Source organism: Engystomops pustulosus, chromosome 4 (assembly GCF_040894005.1).
Source record: "Engystomops pustulosus chromosome 4, aEngPut4.maternal, whole genome shotgun sequence".
NCBI classification, from domain to species: domain Eukaryota; kingdom Metazoa; phylum Chordata; class Amphibia; order Anura; family Leptodactylidae; genus Engystomops; species Engystomops pustulosus.
In genome coordinates, this window is record NC_092414.1 from 6,578,905 (window position 1) to 6,603,423 (window position 24,519).

At 41.7% G+C, this 24,519-nt stretch overlaps 1 protein-coding gene across 6 annotated transcripts in view; it reads left to right on the forward strand.

Moving 5' to 3' along the window:
* Positions 1–24,519, forward strand: part of CACNA2D4 (calcium voltage-gated channel auxiliary subunit alpha2delta 4) — a 142,508-nt gene that overhangs the window by 39,997 nt on the left and 77,992 nt on the right. For all 6 annotated transcript variants that reach the window (XM_072144918.1, XM_072144919.1, XM_072144920.1 and 3 more), the window contains one exon: positions 440–520. In XM_072144918.1, coding sequence (XP_072001019.1) covers positions 440–520 — 81 coding nt within the window. The remainder of the gene's footprint in view (positions 1–439; positions 521–24,519) is intronic.

The window sequence follows — 24,519 nt, forward strand, 5'->3', positions numbered from 1 at the left end:
TTAAGTAGAAGGGAGCAGGACTCACAGGCTTTCTCTATAGGTAGAAGAAGGTAGCAGGACTCAAAGGCTTTCTCTTTAAGTAGAAGGGAGCAGGACTCACAGACTTTCTCTATAAGTAGAAGGAGGGAGCAGGACTCACAGGCTTTCTCTATTAGTAGAAGAAGGGAGGAGGACTCACAGGGTTTCTATATGAGTAGAAGGAGGGAGCAGGACTCACAGGCTTTCTCTATAAGTAGAAGAAGGGAGCAGGACTCACAGGCTTTCCATATGATCCGCCCACAGATCAGACATCAAGCAGATTTCCTGGAATTATGTTGTGATAAATGATAATAATCATTATACAGAACTTAATTCATCCAAATGTGGTATAAAACCTGACCCCATGACCCATGACCTCTTAACCCACTGTGACTGACACCCGGCTCTAATGTCTTTACAGATTCAGGTCATAGACCAGAGGTGGTGACAGTCAGCACCTCGGTATCCGTCACCGTCCACAATAAGACGGCCATCGCCGCAGGTAGGACACCCTCCGATTATTACTGTGTTATAATGTACATGTTATAGAGCGTATCTAACTGTATCCGAGCCACACATCACAATCTATCATGACTGCAGTGATATCCATTTACTTCTGATTCATCTCCATGTCACAGGCAGAAAGTAATTATATTCATGTACCACCACTAGGGGGAGCTCACTACATACAGATTATACACCACCACTAGGAGGAGCTCACTACATACACATTATACACCACCACTAGGAGGAGCTCACTACATACAGATTATACACCACCACTAGGAGGGGATCACTACATACACATTATACACCACCACTAGGAGGAGATCACTACATACAGATTATACACCACCACTAGGGGAGATCACTACATACACATTATACACCACCACTAGGAGGAGATCACTACATACACATTATACACCACCACTAGGGGGAGATCACTACATACACATTATACACCACCACTAGGAGGAGATCACTACATACAGATTATACACCACCACTAGGAGGAGATCACTACATACAGATTATACACCACCACTAGGGGGAGATCACTACATACAGATTATACACCACCACTAGGGGGAGATCACTACATACACATTATACACCACCACTAGGAGGAGCTCACTACATACACATTATACACCACCACTAGGAGGAGCTCACTACATACAGATTATACATCACCACTAGGAGGAGATCACTACATACACATTATACATCACCACTAGGGGGAGATCACTACATACAGATTATACACCACCACTAGGGGGAGCTCACTACATACAGATTATACACCACCACTAGGAGGAGATCACTACATACACATTATACATCACCACTAGGGGGAGATCACTACATACAGATTATACACCACCACTAGGAGGAGATCACTACATACAGATTATACACCACCACTAGGGGGAGATCACTACATACAGATTATACACCACCACTAGGAGGAGATCACTACATACACATTATACACCACCACTAGGGGGAGATCACTACATACACATTATACACCACCACTAGGAGGAGCTCACTACATATACATTATACACCACCACTAGGGGGAGATCACTACATACACATTATACCCCACCACTAGGGGGAGCTCACTACATATACACCACCACTAGAGGGAGATCACTACATACACATTATACACCACCACTAGGGGGAGATCACTACATACACATTATACACCACCACTAGGAGGAGATCACTACATACAGATTATACACCACCACTAGGAGGAGATCACTACATACAGATTATACACCACCACTAGGGGGAGATCACTACATACACATTATACACCACCACTAGGAGGAGATCACTACATACAGATTATACACCACCACTAGGAGGAGCTCACTACATACACATTATACACCACCACTAGGAGGAGCTCACTACATACACATTATACACCACCACTAGGGGGAGCTCACTACATACAGATTATACACCACCACTAGGGGGAGATCACTACATACACATTATACACCACCACTAGGAGGAGATCACTACATACACATTATACATCACCACTAGGGGGAGATCACTACATACACATTATACACCACCACTAGGAGGAGATCACTACATACACATTATACACCACCACTAGGGGGAGATCACTACATACACATTATACACCACCACTAGGAGGAGATCACTACATACACATTATACACCACCACTAGGAGGAGATCACTACATACACATTATACACCACCACTAGGAGGAGATCACTACATACACATTATACACCACCACTAGGGGGAGATCACTACATACACATTATACACCACCACTAGGGGGAGATCACTACATACACATTATACACCACCACTAGGAGGAGATCACTACATACACATTATACACCACCACTAGGGGGAGATCACTACATACAGATTATACATCACCACTAGGAGGAGATCACTACATACACATTATACACCACCACTAGGGGGAGATCACTACATACACATTATACACCACCACTAGGGGGAGATCACTACATACAGATTATACATCACCACTAGGAGGAGATCACTACATACACATTATACACCACCACTAGGGGGAGCTCACTACATACACATTATACACCACCACTAGGGGGAGATCACTACATACACATTATACACCACCACTAGGGGGAGCTCACTACATACACATTATACACCACCACTAGGGGGAGATCACTACATACAGATTATACAACACCACTAGGGGGAGCTCACTACATACACATTATACACCACCACTAGGAGGAGATCACTACATACAGATTATACACCACCACTAGGGGGAGATCACTACATACACATTATACATCACCACTAGGGGGAGATCACTACATACAGATTATACACCACCACTATGGGGAGATCACTACATACACATTATACACCACCACTAGGAGGAGATCACTACATACACATTATACACCACCACTAGGGGGAGATCACTACATACAGATTATACACCACCACTAGGGGGAGATCACTACATACAGATTATACACCACCACTAGGGGGAGATCACTACATACAGATTATACACCACCACTAGGGGGAGATCACTACATACACATTATACACCACCACTAGGGGGAGATCACTACATACACATTATACACCACCACTAGGAGGAGATCACTACATACACATTATACACCACCACTAGGGGGAGATCACTACATACACATTATACACCACCACTAGGGGGAGATCACTACATACAGATTATACATCACCACTAGGAGGAGATCACTACATACACATTATACACCACCACTAGGGGGAGCTCACTACATACACATTATACACCACCACTAGGGGGAGATCACTACATACACATTATACACCACCACTAGGGGGAGCTCACTACATACACATTATACACCACCACTAGGGGGAGATCACTACATACAGATTATACAACACCACTAGGGGGAGCTCACTACATACACATTATACACCACCACTAGGAGGAGATCACTACATACAGATTATACACCACCACTAGGGGGAGATCACTACATACACATTATACACCACCACTAGGAGGAGCTCACTACATACACATTATACACCACCACTAGGGGGAGATCACTACATACACATTATACACCACCACTAGGGGGAGATCACTACATACACATTATACACCACCACTAGGGGGAGATCACTACATACACATTATACACCACCACTAGGAGGAGCTCACTACATACACATTATACACCACCACTAGGGGGAGATCACTACATACACATTATACACCACCACTAGGGGGAGATCACTACATACAGATTATACACCACCACTAGGAGGAGATCACTACATACACATTATACACCACCACTAGGAGGAGCTCACTACATACAGATTATACACCACCACTAGGGGGAGATCACTACATACACATTATACACCACCACTAGGAGGAGATCACTACATACACATTATACACCACCACTAGGGGGAGATCACTACATACACACTATACACCACCACTAGGGGGAGATCACTACATACACATTATACACCACCACTAGGAGGAGATCACTACATACACATTATACACCATCACTAGGAGGAGCTCACTACATACAGATTATACACCACCACTAGGGGGAGCTCAACACATACACATTATACACCACCACTAGGGGGAGATCACTACATACACATTATACACCACCACTAGAGGGAGATCACTACATACAGATTATACACCACTACTAGGGGGAGATCACTACATACACATTATACACCACCACTAGGGGGAGCTCACTACATACAGATTATACACCACTACTAGGGGGAGATCACTACATACACATTATACACCACCACTAGGGGGAGCTCACTACATACAGATTATACACCACCACTAGGGGGAGATCACTACATACACATTATACACCACCACTAGGGGGAGATCACTACATACACATTATACACCACCACTAGGAGGAGCTCACTACATACAGATTATACACCACCACTAGGGGGAGCTCACCACATACACATTATACACCACTACTAGGGGGAGATCACTACATACACATTATACACCACCACTAGAGGGAGATCACTACATACACATTATACACCACCACTAGGGGGAGATCACTACATACACATCATACACCACCACTAGGAGGAGATCACTACATACACATTATACACCACCACTAGGGGGAGATCACTACATACAGATTATACACCACCACTAGGAGGAGATCACTACATACATATTATACACCACCACTAGGAGGAGATCACTACATACAGATTATACACCACCACTAGGAGGAGATCACTACATACAGATTATACACCACCACTAGGAGGAGATCACTACATACAGATTATACACCACCACTAGGGGGAGATCACTACATACAGATTATACACCACCACTAGGAGGAGATCACTACATACAGATTATACACCACCACTAGGGGGAGATCACTACATACAGATTATACACCACCACTAGGAGGAGATCACTACATACACATTATACACCACCACCACTGGGAGATCACTACATACAGATTATACACCACCACTAGGGGGGAGATCACTACATACAGATTATACACCATCACTAGGGGGAGATCACTACATACAGATTATACACCACCACTAGGAGGAGATCACTACATACAGATTATACACCACCACTAGGGGGAGATCACTACATACAGATTATACACCACCACTAGGAGGAGATCACTACATACACATTATACACCACCACCACTGGGAGATCACTACATACAGATTATACACCACCACTAGGGGGGAGATCACTACATACAGATTATACACCATCACTAGGGGGAGATCACTACATACAGATTATACACCACCACTAGGAGGAGATCACTACATACAGATTATACACCACCACTAGGAGGAGATCACTACATACAGATTATACACCACCACTAGGAGGGATCACTACATACACATTATACACCACCACTAGGGGGAGATCACTACATACAGATTATACACCACCACTAGGGGGAGATCACTACATACAGATTATACACCACCACTAGGAGGAGATCACTACATACAGATTATACACCACCACTAGGGGGAGATCACTACATACAGATTATACACCACCACTAGGAGGAGATCACTACATACACATTATACACCACCACCACTGGGAGATCACTACATACAGATTATACACCACCACTAGGGGGGAGATCACTACATACACATTATACACCACCACTAGGGGGGAGATCACTACATACACATTATACACCACCACTAGGGGGGAGATCACTACATACACATTATACACCACCACTAGGGGGGAGATCACTACATACACATTATACACCACCACTAGGGGGAGATCACTACATACAGATTATACACCATCACTAGGAGGAGATCACTACATACACATTATACACCACCACTAGGGGGAGATCACTACATACAGATTATACACCACCACTAGGGGGAGATCACTACATACACATTATACACCACCACTAGGGGGAGATCACTACATACAGATTATACACCACCACTAGGGGGAGATCACTACATACACATTATACACCACCACTAGGGGGAGATCACTACATACACATTATACACCACCACTAGGAGGAGATCACTACATACAGATTATACACCACCACTAGGGGGAGCTCACTACATACAGATTATACACCACCACTAGAGGGAGATCACTACATACACATTATACACCACCACTAGGGGGAGATCACTACATACACATTATACACCACCACTAGGGGGAGATCACTACATACAGATTATACACCACCACTAGGGGGAGATCACTACATACACATTATACACCACCACTAGGGGGAGATCACTACATACACATTATACACCACCACTAGGAGGAGATCACTACATACAGATTATACACCACCACTAGGGGGAGATCACTACATACACATTATACACCACCACTAGGGGGAGATCACTACATACAGATTATACACCACCACTAGGGGGAACCAACAAGAGCTATGTAGACGTAACTAAAAAAAAACATATAGTTGCCCTGCTCCTGTTTGCAACAGTGCGGCAGAAATATTGGGGGTCATTACGTAGCCTCAGGGGTCTGGGTGATGATGCCCGCTCTGTGATGCCAGTGCTTGGCTGCACTTGGTCTTCTGACTTTCTGAAACGTATAGTAACTGCTTTTCCTGCTGGTGGTATGGGAAATCCCGTCGTGTCATGATGGCCGCCCTGACTATGGAGACTACAGGCTGCGGGGGAGGGTGCCCTCTCATACCTGCACTTGGACTCTTTGCCATGTGGCAGATGCCAGGATATTAGCGCCGGGCACATGGAGCTTATGTGATAGCTCGTCCCCGGCCTGTGCAACGCATGTGTCATCACATGTCATGGAAGGAGGGTGCAGAACCTACCGAGATCCCCAGGTTATACCGGCTGTACATATATCATTATATACAGGAGATTCCCAGGTTATACCGGCTGTACATATATCACTATATACAGGAGATCCCCAGGTTATACCGGCTGTACATATATCATTATATACAGGAGATCCCCAGGTTATACCGGCTGTACATATATCATTATATACAGGAGATCCCCAGGTTATACCGGCTGTACATATATCATTATATACAGGAGAGCCTCAGGTTATACCGGCTGTACATATATCACTATATACAGGAGATCCCCAGGTTATACCGGCTGTACATATATCATTATATACAGGAGATCTCCAGGTTATACCAGCTGTACATATATCATTATATACAGGAGATCCCCAGGTTATACCGGCTGTACATATATCATTATATACAGGAGATCCCCAGGTTATACCGGCTGTACGTATATCATTATATACAGGAGATCCCCAGGTTATACCGGCTGTACATATATCATTATATACAGGATATCCCCAGGTTATACCAGCTGTACATATATCATTATATACAGGAGATCCCCAGGTTATACCAGCTGTACATATATCATTATATACAGGAGATCCCCAGGTTATACCGGCTGTACATATATCATTATATACAGGAGATCCCCAGGTTATACCGGCTGTACATATATCATTATATACAGGAGATCCCCAGGTTATACCGGCTGTACATATATCATTATATACAGGAGATCCCCAGGTTAGACCGGCTGTACATATATCATTATATACAGGAGATCCCCAGGTTATACTGGCTGTACATATATCATTATATACAGGAGATCCCCAGGTTATACCGGCTGTACATATATCATTATATACAGGAGATCCCCAGGTTATACCGGCTGTACATATATCATTATATACAGGAGATCCCCAGGTTATACCAGCTGTACATATATCATTATATACAGGAGATCCCCAGGTTATACCGGCTGTACATATATCATTATATACAGGAGATCCCCAGGTTAGACCGGCTGTACATATATCATTATATACGGGAGATCCCCAGGTTATACCGGCTGTACATATATCATTATATACAGGAGATCCCCAGGTTATACCGGCTGTACATATATCATTATATACAGGAGATCCCCAGGTTATACCGGCTGTACATATATCATTATATACAGGAGATCCCCAGGTTATACCGGCTGTACATATATCATTATATACAGGAGATCCCCAGGTTATACCGGCTGTACATATATCATTATATACAGGAGATCCCCAGGTTATACCGGCTGTACATATATCATTATATACAGGAGATCCCCAGGTTATACCGGCTGTACATATATCATTATATACAGGAGATCCCCAGGTTATACCGGCTGTACATATATCATTATATACAGGAGATCCCCAGGTTATACCGGCTGTACATATATCATTATATACAGGAGATCCCCAGGTTATACCGGCTGTACATATATCATTATATACAGGAGATCCCCAGGTTATACCGGCTGTACATATATCATTATATACAGGAGATCCCCAGGTTATACCGGCTGTACATATATCATTATATACAGGAGATCCCCAGGTTATACCGGCTGTACATATATCATTATATACAGGAGATCCCCAGGTTATACCGGCTGTACATATATCATTATATACAGGAGATCCCCAGGTTATACCGGCTGTACATATATCATTATATACAGGAGATCCCCAGGTTATACCGGCTGTACATATATCATTATATACAGGATATCCCCAGGTTATACCAGCTGTACATATATCATTATATACAGGAGATCCCCAGGTTATACCGGCTGTACATATATCATTATATACAGGAGATCCCCAGGTTATACCGGCTGTACATATATCATTATATACAGGAGATCCCCAGGTTATACCGGCTGTACATATATCATTATATACAGGAGATCCCCAGGTTATACCGGCTGTACATATATCATTATATACAGGAGATCCCCAGGTTAGACCGGCTGTACATATATCATTATATACAGGAGATCCCCAGGTTATACCGGCTGTACATATATCATTATATACAGGAGATCCCCAGGTTATACCGGCTGTACATATATCATTATATACAGGAGATCCCCAGGTTATACCGGCTGTACATATATCATTATATACAGGAGATCCCCAGGTTAGACCGGCTGTACATATATCATTATATACGGGAGATCCCCAGGTTATACCGGCTGTACATATATCATTATATACAGGAGATCCCCAGGTTATACCGGCTGTACATATATCATTATATACAGGAGATCCCCAGGTTATACCGGCTGTACATATATCACTATATACAGGAGATCCCCAGGTTATACCGGCTGTACATATATCATTATATACAGAAGATCCCCGGGTTATACCGGCTGTACATATATCATTATATACAGGAGATCCCCAGGTTATACCGGCTGTACATATATCATTATATACAGGAGATTCCCAGGTTATACCGGCTGTACATACATCATTATATACAGGAGATCCCCAGGTTATACCGGCTGTACATACATCATTATATACAGGAGATCCCCAGGTTATACCGGCTGTACATATATCATTATATACAGGAGATCCCCAGGTTATACCGGCTGTACATATATCATTATATACAGGAGATCCCCAGGTTATACCGGCTGTACATATATCATTATATACAGGAGATCCCCAGGTTATACCGGCTGTACATATATCATTATATACAGGGGATCCCCAGGTTATACCGGCTGTACATATATCACTATATACAGGGGATCCCCAGGTTATACCGGCTGTACATATATCACTATATACAGGAGATCCCCAGGTTATACCGGCTGTACATATATCACTATATACAGGAGATCCCCAGGTTATACCGGCTGTACATATATCATTATATACAGGAGATCCCCAGGTTATACCGGCTGTACATATATCATTATATACAGGAGATCCCCAGGTTATACCGGCTGTACATATATCATTATATACAGGAGATCCCCAGGTTATACCGGCTGTACATACATCACTATATACAGGAGATCCCCAGGTTATACCGGCTGTACATATATCATTATATACAGGAGATCCCCAGGTTATACCGGCTGTACATATATCATTATATACAGGAGATCCCCAGGTTATACCGGCTGTACATATATCATTATATACAGGGGATCCCCAGGTTATACCGGCTGTACATATATCACTATATACAGGGGATCCCCAGGTTATACCGGCTGTACATATATCACTATATACAGGAGATCCCCAGGTTATACCGGCTGTACATATATCATTATATACAGGAGATCCCCAGGTTATACCGGCTGTACATATATCATTATATACAGGAGATCCCCAGGTTATACCGGCTGTACATATATCATTATATACAGGAGATCCCCAGGTTATACCGGCTGTACATATATCATTATATACAGGAGATCCCCAGGTTATACCGGCTGTACATATATCATTATATACAGGAGATCCCCAGGTTATACCGGCTGTACATATATCATTATATACAGGAGACCCCCAGGTTGTACCGGCTGTACATATATCATTATATACAGGAGATCCCCAGGTTATACCGGCTGTACATATATCATTATATACAGGAGATCCCCAGGTTATACCGGCTGTACATATATCATTATATACAGGAGATCCCCAGGTTATACCGGCTGTACATATATCTCTATATACAGGAGATCCCCAGGTTATACCGGCTGTACATATATCATTATATACAGGAGATCCCCAGGTTATACCGGCTGTACATATATCATTATATACAGGAGATCCCCAGGTTATACCGGCTGTACATATATCATTATATACAGGAGATCCCCAGGTTATACCGGCTGTACATATATCATTATATACAGGAGACCCCCAGGTTATACCGGCTGTACATATATCACTATATACAGGAGATCCCCAGGTTATACCAGCTGTACATATATCATTATATACAGGAGATCCCCAGGTTATACCGGCTGTACATATATCATTATATACAGGAGATCCCCAGGTTATACCGGCTGTACATATATCATTATATACAGGAGATCCCCAGGTTATACCGGCTGTACATATATCATTATATACAGGAGATCCCCAGGTTATACCGGCTGTACATATATCATTATATACAGGAGATCCCCAGGTTATACCGGCTGTACATATATCATTATATACAGGAGATCCCCAGGTTATACCGGCTGTACATATATCATTATATACAGGAGATCCCCAGGTTATACCGGCTGTACATATATCATTATATACAGGAGATCCCCAGGTTATACCGGCTGTACATATATCACTATATACAGGAGATCCCCAGGTTATACCGGCTGTACATATATCATTATATACAGGAGACCCCCAGGTTATACCGGCTGTACATATATCACTATATACAGGAGATCCCCAGGTTATACCAGCTGTACATATATCATTATATACAGGAGATCCCCAGGTTATAGCAGGCCCCTCATGTTACCAGTATATCAGTGGTGTGAGGAGTTAATGACACAGTACGGGGGGGGGGGGGGGTGTAATGTACAGGGGATTATTTCGGCATTGAGGTGCCTACACTTCCTGTATTAGGCGGGCGGGGGGGGGGGGGCGTCTTTATATGAGGATTGTTAGGAGCGGTGAGAGATCCTTAGTTCCTTAGGATGAGTGGGTGGAAGGTTTCGGGGACAATAGTTCCTCTCAGTGGGGAGCAGACGTTACAGTTCACAGTGTATGGGGGTGACCTGGCGCAGCGCCCCTTATACACAGGAATGTACAGGGGCAATTATACCGCAACATTGTATCCTCTTATGTACAAGATGTCTGTGTATTAGGAGGAGGAGGAGAGGTCAGTGTCCTGATGTCTCTGTATTAGGAGGAGAGGTCAGTGTCCTGTGTATTAGGAGGAGGAGGAGAGGTCAGTGTCCTGATGTCTGTGTATTAGGAGGAGAGGTCAGTGTCCTGATGTCTGTGTATTAGGAGGAGGAGAGGTCAGTGTCCTGATGTCTGTGTATTAGGAGGAGAGGTCAGTGTCCTGATGTCTGTGTATTAGGAGGAGGAGGAGAGGTCGGTGTCCTGATGTCTGTGTATTAGGAGGAGGAGAGGTCAGTGTCCTGATGTCTGTGTATTAGGAGGAGGAGGAGAGGTCTGTGTGTCCTGATGTCTGTGTATTAGGAGGAGAGGTCAGTGTCCTGATGTCTGTGTATTAGGAGGAGGAGGAGAGGTCAGTGTCCTGATGTCTGTGTATTAGGAGGAGGAGGAGAGGTCAGTGTCCTGATGTCTGTGTATTAGGAGGAGGAGGAGAGGTCAGTGTCCTGATGTCTGTGTATTAGGAGGAGGAGAGGTCAGTGTCCTGATGTCTGTGTATTAGGAGGAGGAGGAGAGGTCAGTGTCCTGATGTCTGTGTATTAGGAGGAGAGGTCAGTGTCCTGATGTCTGTGTATTAGGAGGAGGAGGAGAGGTCAGTGTCCTGATGTCTGTGTATTAGGAGGAGGAGGAGAGGTCAGTGTCCTGATGTCTGTGTATTAGGAGGAGGAGGAGAGGTCAGTGTCCTGATGTCTGTGTATTAGGAGGAGGAGTAGAGGTCAGTATCCTGATGTCTGTGTATTAGGAGGAGAAGGAGAGGTCGGTGTCCTGATGTCTGTGTATTAGGAGGAAGAGGAGAGGTCAGTGTCCTGATGTCTGTGTATTAGGAGGAGGAGGAGAGGTCGGTGTCCTGATGTCTGTGTATTAGGAGGAGGAGGAGAGGTCGGTGTCCTGATGTCTGTGTATTAGGAGGAGGAGGAGAGGTCAGTGTCCTGATGTCTGTGTATTAGGAGGAGGAGAGGTCTGTGTGTCCTGATGTCTGTGTATTAGGAGGAGAGGTCAGTGTCCTGATGTCTGTGTATTAGGAGGAGGAGGAGAGGTCAGTGTCCTGATGTCTGTGTATTAGGAGGAGGAGAGGTCAGTGTCCTGATGTCTGTGTATTAGGAGGAGGAGGAGAGGTCAGTGTCCTGATGTCTGTGTATTAGGAGGAGAGGTCAGTGTCCTGATGTCTGTGTATTAGGAGGAGGAGGAGAGGTCAGTGTCCTGATGTCTGTGTATTAGGAGGAGGAGGAGAGGTCAGTGTCCTGATGTCTGTGTATTAGGAGGAGGAGGAGAGGTCAGTGTCCTGATGTCTGTGTATTAGGAGGAGGAGTAGAGGTCAGTATCCTGATGTCTGTGTATTAGGAGGAGAAGGAGAGGTCGGTGTCCTGATGTCTGTGTATTAGGAGGAAGAGGAGAGGTCAGTGTCCTGATGTCTGTGTATTAGGAGGAGGAGGAGAGGTCGGTGTCCTGATGTCTGTGTATTAGGAGGAGGAGGAGAGGTCAGTGTCCTGATGTCTGTGTATTAGGAGGAGGAGGAGAGGTCGGTGTCCTGATGTCTGTGTATTAGGAGGAGGAGAGGTCAGTGTCCTGATGTCTGTGTATTAGGAGGAGGAGGAGAGGTCAGTGTCCTGATGTCTGTGTATTAGGAGGAGGAGGAGAGGTCAGTGTCCTGATGTCTGTGTATTAGGAGGAGGAGGAGAGGTCGGTGTCCTGATGTCTGTGTATTAGGAGGAGAGGTCAGTGTCCTGATGTCTGTGTATTAGGAGGAGGAGGAGAGGTCGGTGTCCTGATGTCTGTGTATTAGGAGGAGGAGGAGAGGTCAGTGTCCTGATGTCTGTGTATTAGGAGGAGGAGGAGAGGTCAGTGTCCTGATGTCTGTGTATTAGGAGGAGGAGGAGAGGTCAGTGTCCTGATGTCTGTGTATTAGGAGGAGGAGGAGAGGTCAGTGTCCTGATGTCTGTGTATTAGGAGGAGGAGAGGACGGTGTCCTGATGTCTGTGTATTAGGAGGAGGAGGAGAGGTCGGTGTCCTGATGTCTGTGTATTAGGAGGAGGAGGAGAGGTCAGTGTCCTGATGTCTGTGTATTAGGAGGAGAGGTCCGTGTCCTGATGTCTGTGTATTAGGAGGAGAGGTCAGTGTCCTGATGTCTGTGTATTAGGAGGAGAGGTCAGTGTCCTGATGTCTGTGTATTAGGAGGAGAGGTCAGTGTCCTGATGTCTGTGTATTAGGAGGAGGAGAGGTCAGTGTCCTGATGTCTGTGTATTAGGAGGAGGAGGAGAGGTCAGTGTCCTGATGTCTGTGTATTAGGAGGAGGAGGAGAGGTCAGTGTCCTGATGTCTGTGTATTAGGAGGAGGAGGAGAGGTCAGTGTCCTGATGTCTGTGTATTAGGAGGAGGAGGAGAGGTCAGTGTCCTGATGTCTGTGTATTAGGAGGAGGAGAGGTCGGTGTCCTGATGTCTGTGTATTAGGAGGAGGAGGAGAGGTCGGTGTCCTGATGTCTGTGTATTAGGAGGAGGAGAGGTCAGTGTCCTGATGTATGTGTATTAGGAAGAGAGGTCGGTGTCCTGATGTCTGTGTATTAGGAGGAGGAGGAGAGGTCGGTGTCCTGATGTCTGTGTATTAGGAGGAGGAGGAGAGGTCAGTGTCCTGATGTCTGTGTATTAGGAGGAGGAGGAGAGGTCAGTGTCCTGATGTCTGTGTATTAGGAGGAGGAGAGGTCAGTGTCCTGATGTCTGTGTATTAGGAGGAGGAGGAGAGGTCAGTGTCCTGATGTCTGTGTATTAGGAGGAGGAGGAGAGGTCAGTGTCCTGATGTCTGTGTATTAGGAGGAGGAGAGGACGGTGTCCTGATGTCTGTGTATTAGGAGGAGGAGGAGAGGTCGGTGTCCTGATGTCTGTGTATTAGGAGGAGGAGAGGTCGGTGTCCTGATATCTGTGTATTAGGAGGAGGAGAGGTCAGTGTCCTGATGTCTGTGTATTAGGAGGAGGAGGAGAGGTCAGTGTCCTGATGTCTGTGTATTAGGAGGAGGAGAGGTCGGTGTCCTGATGTCTGTGTATTAGGAGGAGGAGAGGTCGGTGTCCTGATGTCTGTGTATTAGGAGGAGGAGGAGAGGTCAGTGTCCTGATGTCTGTGTATTAGGAGGAGGAGAGGTCAGTGTCCTGATGTCTGTGTATTAGGAGGAGGAGGAGAGGTCAGTGTCCTGATGTCTGTGTTTTAGGAGGAGGAGAGGTCAGTGTCCTGATGTCTGTGTATTAGGAGGAGGAGGAGAGGTCAGTGTCCTGATGTCTGTGTATTAGGAGGAGGAGGAGAGGTCAGTGTCCTGATGTCTGTGTATTAGGAGGAGGAGAGGTCAGTGTCCTGATGTCTGTGTATTAGGAGGAGAGGTCAGTGTCCTGATGTCTGTGTATTAGGAGGAGGAGGAGAGGTCAGTGTCCTGATGTCTGTGTATTAGGAGGAGGAGAGGTCAGTGTCCTGATGTATGTGTATTAGGAGGAGGAGGAGAGGTCAGTGTCCTGATGTCTGTGTATTAGGAGGAGGAGAGGTCAGTGTCCTGATGTCTGTGTATTAGGAGGAGGAGGAGAGGTCAGTGTCCTGATGTCTGTGTATTAGGAGGAGGAGGAGAGGTCAGTGTCCTGATGTCTGTGTATTAGGAGGAGGAGGAGAGGTCAGTGTCCTGATGTCTGTGTATGAGGAGGAGAGGTCTGTGTATGAGGAGGAGAGGTCTGTGTATTAGGAGGAGAGGTCTGTGTATTAGGAGGAGAGGTCTGTGTATTAGGAGGAGAGGTCTGTGTATTAGGAGGAGAGGTCTGTGTATTAGGAGGAGAGGTCTGTGTATTAGGAGGAGAGGTCTGTGTATGAGGAGGAGAGGTCTGTGTATAAGGAGCAGAGGTCTGTGTATAAGGAGGAGAGGTCTGTGTATTAGGAGGAGAGGTCTGTGTATTAGGAGGAGAGGTCTGTGTATTAGGAGGAGAGGTCTGTGTATGAGGAGGAGAGGTCTGTGTATAAGGAGGAGATGTCTGTGTATAAGGAGGAGAGGTCTGTGTATTAGGATGAGAGGTCTGAGTATTAGGATGAGAGGTCTGAGTATTAGGATGAGAGGTCTGTGTATTAGGAGGAGAGGTCTGTGTATTAGGAGGAGAGGTCTGTGTATTAGGAGGAGAGGTCTGTGTATGAGGAGGAGAGGTCTGTGTATAAGGAGGAGAGGTCTGTGTATAAGGAGGAGATGTCTGTGTATTAGGATGAGAGGTCTGTGTATTAGGATGAGAGGTCTGTGTATTAGGATGAGAGGTCTGTGTATTAGGATGAGAGGTCTGTGTATTAGGATGAGAGGTCTGTGTATTAGGATGAGAGGTCTGTGTATTAGGAGGAGAGGTCTGTGTATTAGGAGGAGAGGTCTGTGTATTAGGAGGAGAGGTCTGTGTATTAGGAGGAGAGGTCTGTGTATTAGGAGGAGAGGTCTGTGTATTAGGAGGAGAGGTCTGTGTATGAGGAGGAGAGGTCTGTGTATGAGGAGGAGAGGTCTGTGTATAAGGAGGAGATGTCTGTGTATAAGGAGGAGATGTCTGTGTATTAGGAGGAGATGTCTGTGTATTAGGAGGGGATGTCTGTGTATTAGGAGGAGATGTCTGTGTATTAGGAGATGTCTGTGTATTAGGAGGAGATGTCTGTGTATTAGGAGGAGATGTCTGTGTATTAGGAGGAGAGGTCTGTGTATGAGGAGGAGAGGTCTGTGTATGAGGAGGAGAGGTCTGTGTATGAGGAGGAGAGGTCTGTGTATGAGGAGGAGAGGTCTGTGTATGAGGAGGAGAGCTCTGTGTATTAGGAGGAGGAGGAGAGGTCTGTGTATGAGGAGGAGAGGTCTGTGTATTAGGAGGAGAGGTCTGTGTATTAGGAGGAGAGCTCTGTGTATTAGGAGGAGAGCTCTGTGTATTAGGAGGAGAGCTCTGTGTATTAGGAGGAGAGCTCTGTGTATTAGGAGGAGAGGTCTGTGTATTAGGAGGAGAGGTCTGTGTATTAGGAGGAGAGCTCTGTGTATTAGGAGGAGGAGGAGAGGTCTGTGTATTAGGAGGAGAGGTCTGTGTATTAGGAGGAGAGGTCTGTGTATTAGGAGGAGAGGTCTGTGTATTAGGAGGAGAGGTTTGTGTATTAGGAGGAGAGGTCTGTGTATTAGGAGGAGAGGTCTGTGTATTAGGAGGAGAGGTCTGTGTATTAGGAGGAGATGTCTGTGTATTAGGAGGAGATGTCTGTGTATTAGGAGGAGAGGTCTGTGTATTAGGAGGAGAGGTCTGTGTATTAGGAGGAGAGGTCTGTGTATGAGGAGGAGAGGTCTGTGTATGAGGAGGAGAGCTCTGTGTATTAGGAGGAGATGATGTCTGTGTATTAGGAGGAGATGTCTGTGTATTAGGAGGAGATGTCTGTGTATTAGGAGGAGATGTCTGTGTATTAGGAGGAGATGTCTGTGTATTAGGAGGAGATGTCTGTGTATTAGGAGGAGATGTCTGTGTATGAGGAGGAGATGTCTGTGTATGAGGAGGAGAGGTCTGTGTATTAGGAGGAGAGGTCTGTGTATTAGGAGGAGAGGTCTGTGTATTAGGAGGAGATGTCTGTGTATTAGGAGGAGAGGTCTGTGTATTAGGAGGAGAGGTCTGTGTATTAGGAGGAGAGGTCTGTGTATTAGGAGGAGAGGTCTGTGTATTAGGAGGAGATGTCTGTGTATTAGGAGGAGATGTCTGTGTATTAGGAGGAGATGTCTGTGTATTAGGAGGAGAGCTCTGTGTATTAGGAGGAGAGGTCTGTGTATTAGGAGGAGAGGTCTGTGTATTAGGAGGAGAGGTCTGTGTATAAGGAGGAGATGTCTGTGTATTAGGAGGAGAGGTCTGTGTATAAGGAGGAGAGGTCTGTGTATTAGGAGGAGAGCTCTGTGTATTAGGAGGAGAGGTCTGTGTATTAGGAGGAGAGCTCTGTGTATTAGGAGGAGAGCTCTGTGTATTAGGAGGAGGAGGAGAGGTCTGTGTATTAGGAGGAGAGGTCTGTGTATTAGGAGGAGAGGTCTGTGTATAAGGAGGAGAGGTCTGTGTATTAGGAGGAGAGGTCTGTGTATGAGGAGGAGAGGTCTGTGTATTAGGAGGAGAGGTCTGTGTATTAGGAGGAGAGGTCTGTGTATTAGGAGGAGGAGGAGAGGTCTGTGTATGAGGAGGAGAGGTCTGTGTATGAGGAGGAGAGGTCTGTGTATGAGGAGGAGAGGTCTGTGTATGAGGAGGAGAGGTCTGTGTATGAGGAGGAGAGGTCTGTGTATGAGGAGGAGAGGTCTGTGTATTAGGAGGAGAGCTCTGTGTATTAGGAGGAGGAGGAGAGCTCTGTGTATTAGGAGGAGGAGGAGAGGTCTGTGTATTAGGAGGAGGAGGAGAGGTCTGTGTATTAGGAGGAGAGGTCTGTGTATTAGGAGGAGAGGTCTGTGTATTAGGAGGAGAGGTCTGTGTATTAGGAGGAGAGGTTTGTGTATTAGGAGGAGAGGTCTGTGTATTAGGAGGAGAGGTCTGTGTATTAGGAGGAGAGCTCTGTGTATTAGGAGGAGAGGTCTGTGTATTAGGAGGAGGAGGAGAGGTCTGTGTATGAGGAGGAGAGGTCTGTGTATTAGGAGGAGAGCTCTGTGTATTAGGAGGAGAGCTCTGTGTATTAGGAGGAGAGGTCTGTGTATTAGGAGGAGAGCTCTGTGTATTAGGAGGAGGAGGAGAGGTCTGTGTATGAGGAGGAGAGGTCTGTGTATTAGGAGGAGAGCTCTGTGTATTAGGAGGAGAGCTCTGTGTATTAGGAGGAGAGGTCTGTGTATTAGGAGGAGAGCTCTGTGTATTAGGAGGAGAGGTCTGTGTATTAGGAGGAGAGGTCTGTGTATTAGGAGGAGAGCTCTGTGTATTAGGAGGAGGAGGAGAGGTCTGTGTATTAGGAGGAGAGGTCTGTGTATTAGGAGGAGAGGTCTGTGTATAAGGAGGAGAGGTCTGTGTATTAGGAGGAGAGGTCTGTGTATGAGGAGGAGAGGTCTGTGTATTAGGAGGAGAGGTCTGTGTATTAGGAGGAGAGGTTTGTGTATTAGGAGGAGAGGTCTGTGTATTAGGAGGAGAGGTCTGTGTATTAGGAGGAGAGGTCTGTGTATTAGGAGGAGAGGTCTGTGTATTAGGAGGAGAGGTCTGTGTATTAGGAGGAGAGGTCTGTGTATTAGGAGGAGAGGTCTGTGTATTAGGAGGAGAGGTCTGTGTATTAGGAGGAGAGGTCTGTGTATTAGGAGGAGAGGTCTGTGTATTAGGAGGAGAGGTCTGTGTATTAGGAGGAGAGGTCTGTGTATTAGGAGGAGAGGTCTGTGTATGAGGAGAGGTCTGTGTATTAGGAGGAGAGGTCTGTGTATGAGGAGGAGAGGTCTGTGTATTAGGAGGAGAGGTCTGTGTATTAGGAGGAGAGGTCTGTGTATTAGGAGGAGAGGTCTGTGTATTAGGAGGAGAGGTCTGTGTATGAGGAGAGGTCTGTGTATTAGGAGGAGAGGTCTGTGTATTAGGAGGAGAGGTCTGTGTATTAGGAGGAGAGGTCTGTGTATAAGGAGGAGAGGTCTGTGTATAAGGAGGAGAGGTCTGTGTATTAGGAGGAGAGGTCTGTGTATTAGGAGGAGAGGTCTGTGTATTAGGAGGAGAGGTCTGTGTATTAGGACAAGGTGTTGCCCCCCTGGTTCTTGCTATTACTCAGCATTATACAGTGGGATCTCCCCTGAGTCTCCCCTCACGTTGCGGCAGTATTCAGGCCGCCGCACTGTTTCCATGGTGATGGGTCTGGTTGCGCTCAGGGTCTGAGTCACTTTCTTCCCGGTGTCACCTGCACGCTCAGAATTAACCCCTGCAGTGCTGCCCGGGCCACACCTGAGACCTTAACCCTTTACAGGGGAGATTGTGTGAGAAGTCTGTGAGGTGGTGAGATAATAAAGTATATACATGTGTTACATATTATTATACATCCCATCTACTATATACACATATATACATGTATTACATATTATTATACATCCCATCTACTATATACACATATATACATGTATTACATATTATTATACATCCCATCTACTATATACACATATATACATGTGTTACATATTATTATACATCCCATCTACTATATACACATATATACATGCCTTACATATTATTATACATCCCATCTACTATATACACATATATACATGCATTACATATTATTATACATCCCATCTACTATATACACATATATACATGTGTTACATATTATTATACATCCCATCTACTATATACACATATATACATGTGTTACATATTATTATACATCCCATCTACTATATACACATATATACAGGTGTTACATGTTATTATACATCCCATCTACTATATACACATATATACATGTATTACATATTATTATACATCCCATCTACTATATACACATATATACATGTATTACATATTATTATACATCCCATCTACTATATACACATATATACATGTGTTACATATTATTATACATCCCATCTACTATATACACATATATACATGTGTTACATATTATTATACATCCCATCTACTATATACACATATATACATGTATTACATATTATTATACATCCCATCTACTATATACACATATATACAGGTGTTACATATTATTATACATCCCATCTACTATATACACATATATACATGTATTACATATTATTATACATCCCATCTACTATATACACATATATACATGTATTACATATTATTATACATCCCTATACTATATACACATATATACAGGTGTTACATATTATTATACATCCCATCTACTATATACACATATATACAGGTGTTACATATTATTATACATCCTATATACTATATACACATATATACATGTGTTACATATTATTATACATCCCATATACTATATACACATATATACATGTATTACATGTTATTATACATCCCATCTACTATATACACATATATACATGTATTACATATTATTATACATCCCATCTACTATATACACATATATACATGTGTTACATGTTATTATACATCCCATCTACTATATACACATATATACATGTCTTACATATTATTATACATCCCATCTACTATATACACATATATACAGGTGTTACATATTATTATACATCCCATCTACTATATACACATATATACATGCCTTACATATTATTATACATCCCATCTACTATATACACATATATACATGTGTTACATATTATTATACATCCCATCTACTATATGCACATATATACAGGTGTTACATATATTATACATCCCATCTACTATATACACATATATACATGTCTTACATATTATTATACATCCCATCTACTACATACACATATATACATGTGTTACATATTATTATACATCCCATCTACTATATACACATATATACAGGTGTTACATATTATTATACATCTCATCTACTATATACACATATATACATGTGTTACATATTATTATACATCCCATCTACTATATACACATATATACATGTATTACATGTTATTATACATCCCATCTACTATATACACATATATACATGTATTACATGTTATTATACATCCCATCTACTATATACACATATATACAGGTGTTACATATTATTATACATCCCATCTACTATATACACATATATACATGTATTACATGTTATTATACATCCCATCTACTATATACACATATATACATGTATTACATGTTATTATACATCCCATCTACTATATACACATATATACAGGTGTTACATATTATTATACATCCCATCTACTATATACACATATATACATGTGTTACATATTATTATACATCCCATCTACTATATACACATATATACATGTGTTACATATTATTATACATCCCATATACTATATACACATATATACATGTGTTACATGTTATTATACATCCCATCTACTATATACACATATATACAGGTGTTACATATATTATACATCCCATCTACTATATACACATATATACATGTCTTACATATTATTATACATCCCATCTACTATATACACATATATACATGTGTTACATGTTATTATACATCCCATCTACTATATACACATATATACATGTCTTACATATTATTATACATCCCATATACTATATACACATATATACATGTGTTACATGTTATTATACATCCCATCTACTATATACACATATATACAGGTGTTACATATTATTATACATCTCATCTACTATATACACATATATACATGTATTACATGTTATTATACATCCCATCTACTATATACACATATATACATGTGTTACATATTATTATACATCTCATCTACTATATACACATATATACATGTATTACATATTATTATACATCCCATCTACTATATACACATATATACAGGTGTTACATATTATTATACATCCCATCTACTATATACACATATATACATGTATTACATATTATTATACATCCCATCTACTATATACACATATATACAGGTGTTACATATTATTATACATCCCATCTACTATATACACATATATACATGTGTTACATATTATTATACATCCCATCTACTATATACACATATATACATGTCTTACATGTTATTATACATCCCATCTACTATATACACATATATACAGGTGTTACATATTATTATACATCCCATATACTATATACACATATATACATGTGTTACATGTTATTATACATCCCATCTACTATATACACATATATACAGGTGTTACATATTATTATACATCCCATCTACTATATACACATATATACATGTATTACATATTATTATACATCCCATCTACTATATACACATATATACATGTATTACATATTATTATACATCCCATCTACTATATACACATATATACAGGTGTTACATATTATTATACATCCCATCTACTATATACACATATATACATGTCTTACATATTATTATACATCCCATATACTATATACACATATATACATGTGTTACATGTTATTATACATCCCATCTACTATATACACATATATACAGGTGTTACATATATTATACATCCCATCTACTATATACACATATATACATGTCTAACATATTATTATACATCCCATCTACTACATACACATATATACAGGTGTTACATATTATTATACATCTCATCTACTATATACACATATATACATGTGTTACATGTTATTATACATCCCATCTACTATATACACATATATACAGGTGTTACATATTATTATACATCCCATCTACTATATACACATATATACATGTATTACATATTATTATACATCCCATCTACTATATACACATATATACATGTATTACATATTATTATACATCCCATCTACTATATACACATATATACAGGTGTTACATATTATTATACATCCCATCTACTATATACACATATATACATGTGTTACATGTTATTATACATCCCATCTACTATATACACATATATACAGGTGTTACATATTATTATACATCCCATCTACTATATACACATATATACATGTGTTACATATTATTATACATCTCATCTACTATATACACATATATACAGGTGTTACATATTATTATACATCTCATCTACTATATACACATATATACATGTGTTACATGTTATTATACATCCCATCTACTATATACACATATATACAGGTGTTACATATTATTATACATCCCATCTACTATATACACATATATACATGTATTACATATTATTATACATCCCATCTACTATATACACATATATACATGTATTACATATTATTATACATCCCATCTACTATATACACATATATACATGTATTACATATTATTATACATCTCATCTACTATATACACATATATACAGGTGTTACATATTATTATACATCCCATCTACTATATACACATATATACAGGTGTTACATGTTATTATACATCCCATCTACTATATACACATATATACAGGTGTTACATATTATTATACATCCCATCTACTATATACACATATATACATGTATTACATGTTATTATACATCCCATCTACTATATACACATATATACATGTGTTACATATTATTATACATCTCATCTACTATATACACATATATACATGTGTTACATATTATTATACATCCCATCTACTATATACACATATATACATGTATTACATATTATTATACATCTCATCTACTATATACACATATATACATGTGTTACATATTATTATACATCCCATCTACTATATACACATATATACATGTATTACATATTATTATACATCTCATCTACTATATACACATATATACATGTGTTACATATTATTATACATCCCATCTACTATATACACATATATACATGTATTACATGTTATTATACATCCCATCTACTATATACACATATATACAGGTGTTACATATTATTATACATCCCATCTACTATATACACATATATACATGTATTACATATTATTATACATCCCATATACTATATACACATATATACATGTATTACATATTATTATACATCCCATCTACTATATACACATATATACATGTATTACATATTATTATACATCTCATCTACTATATACACATATA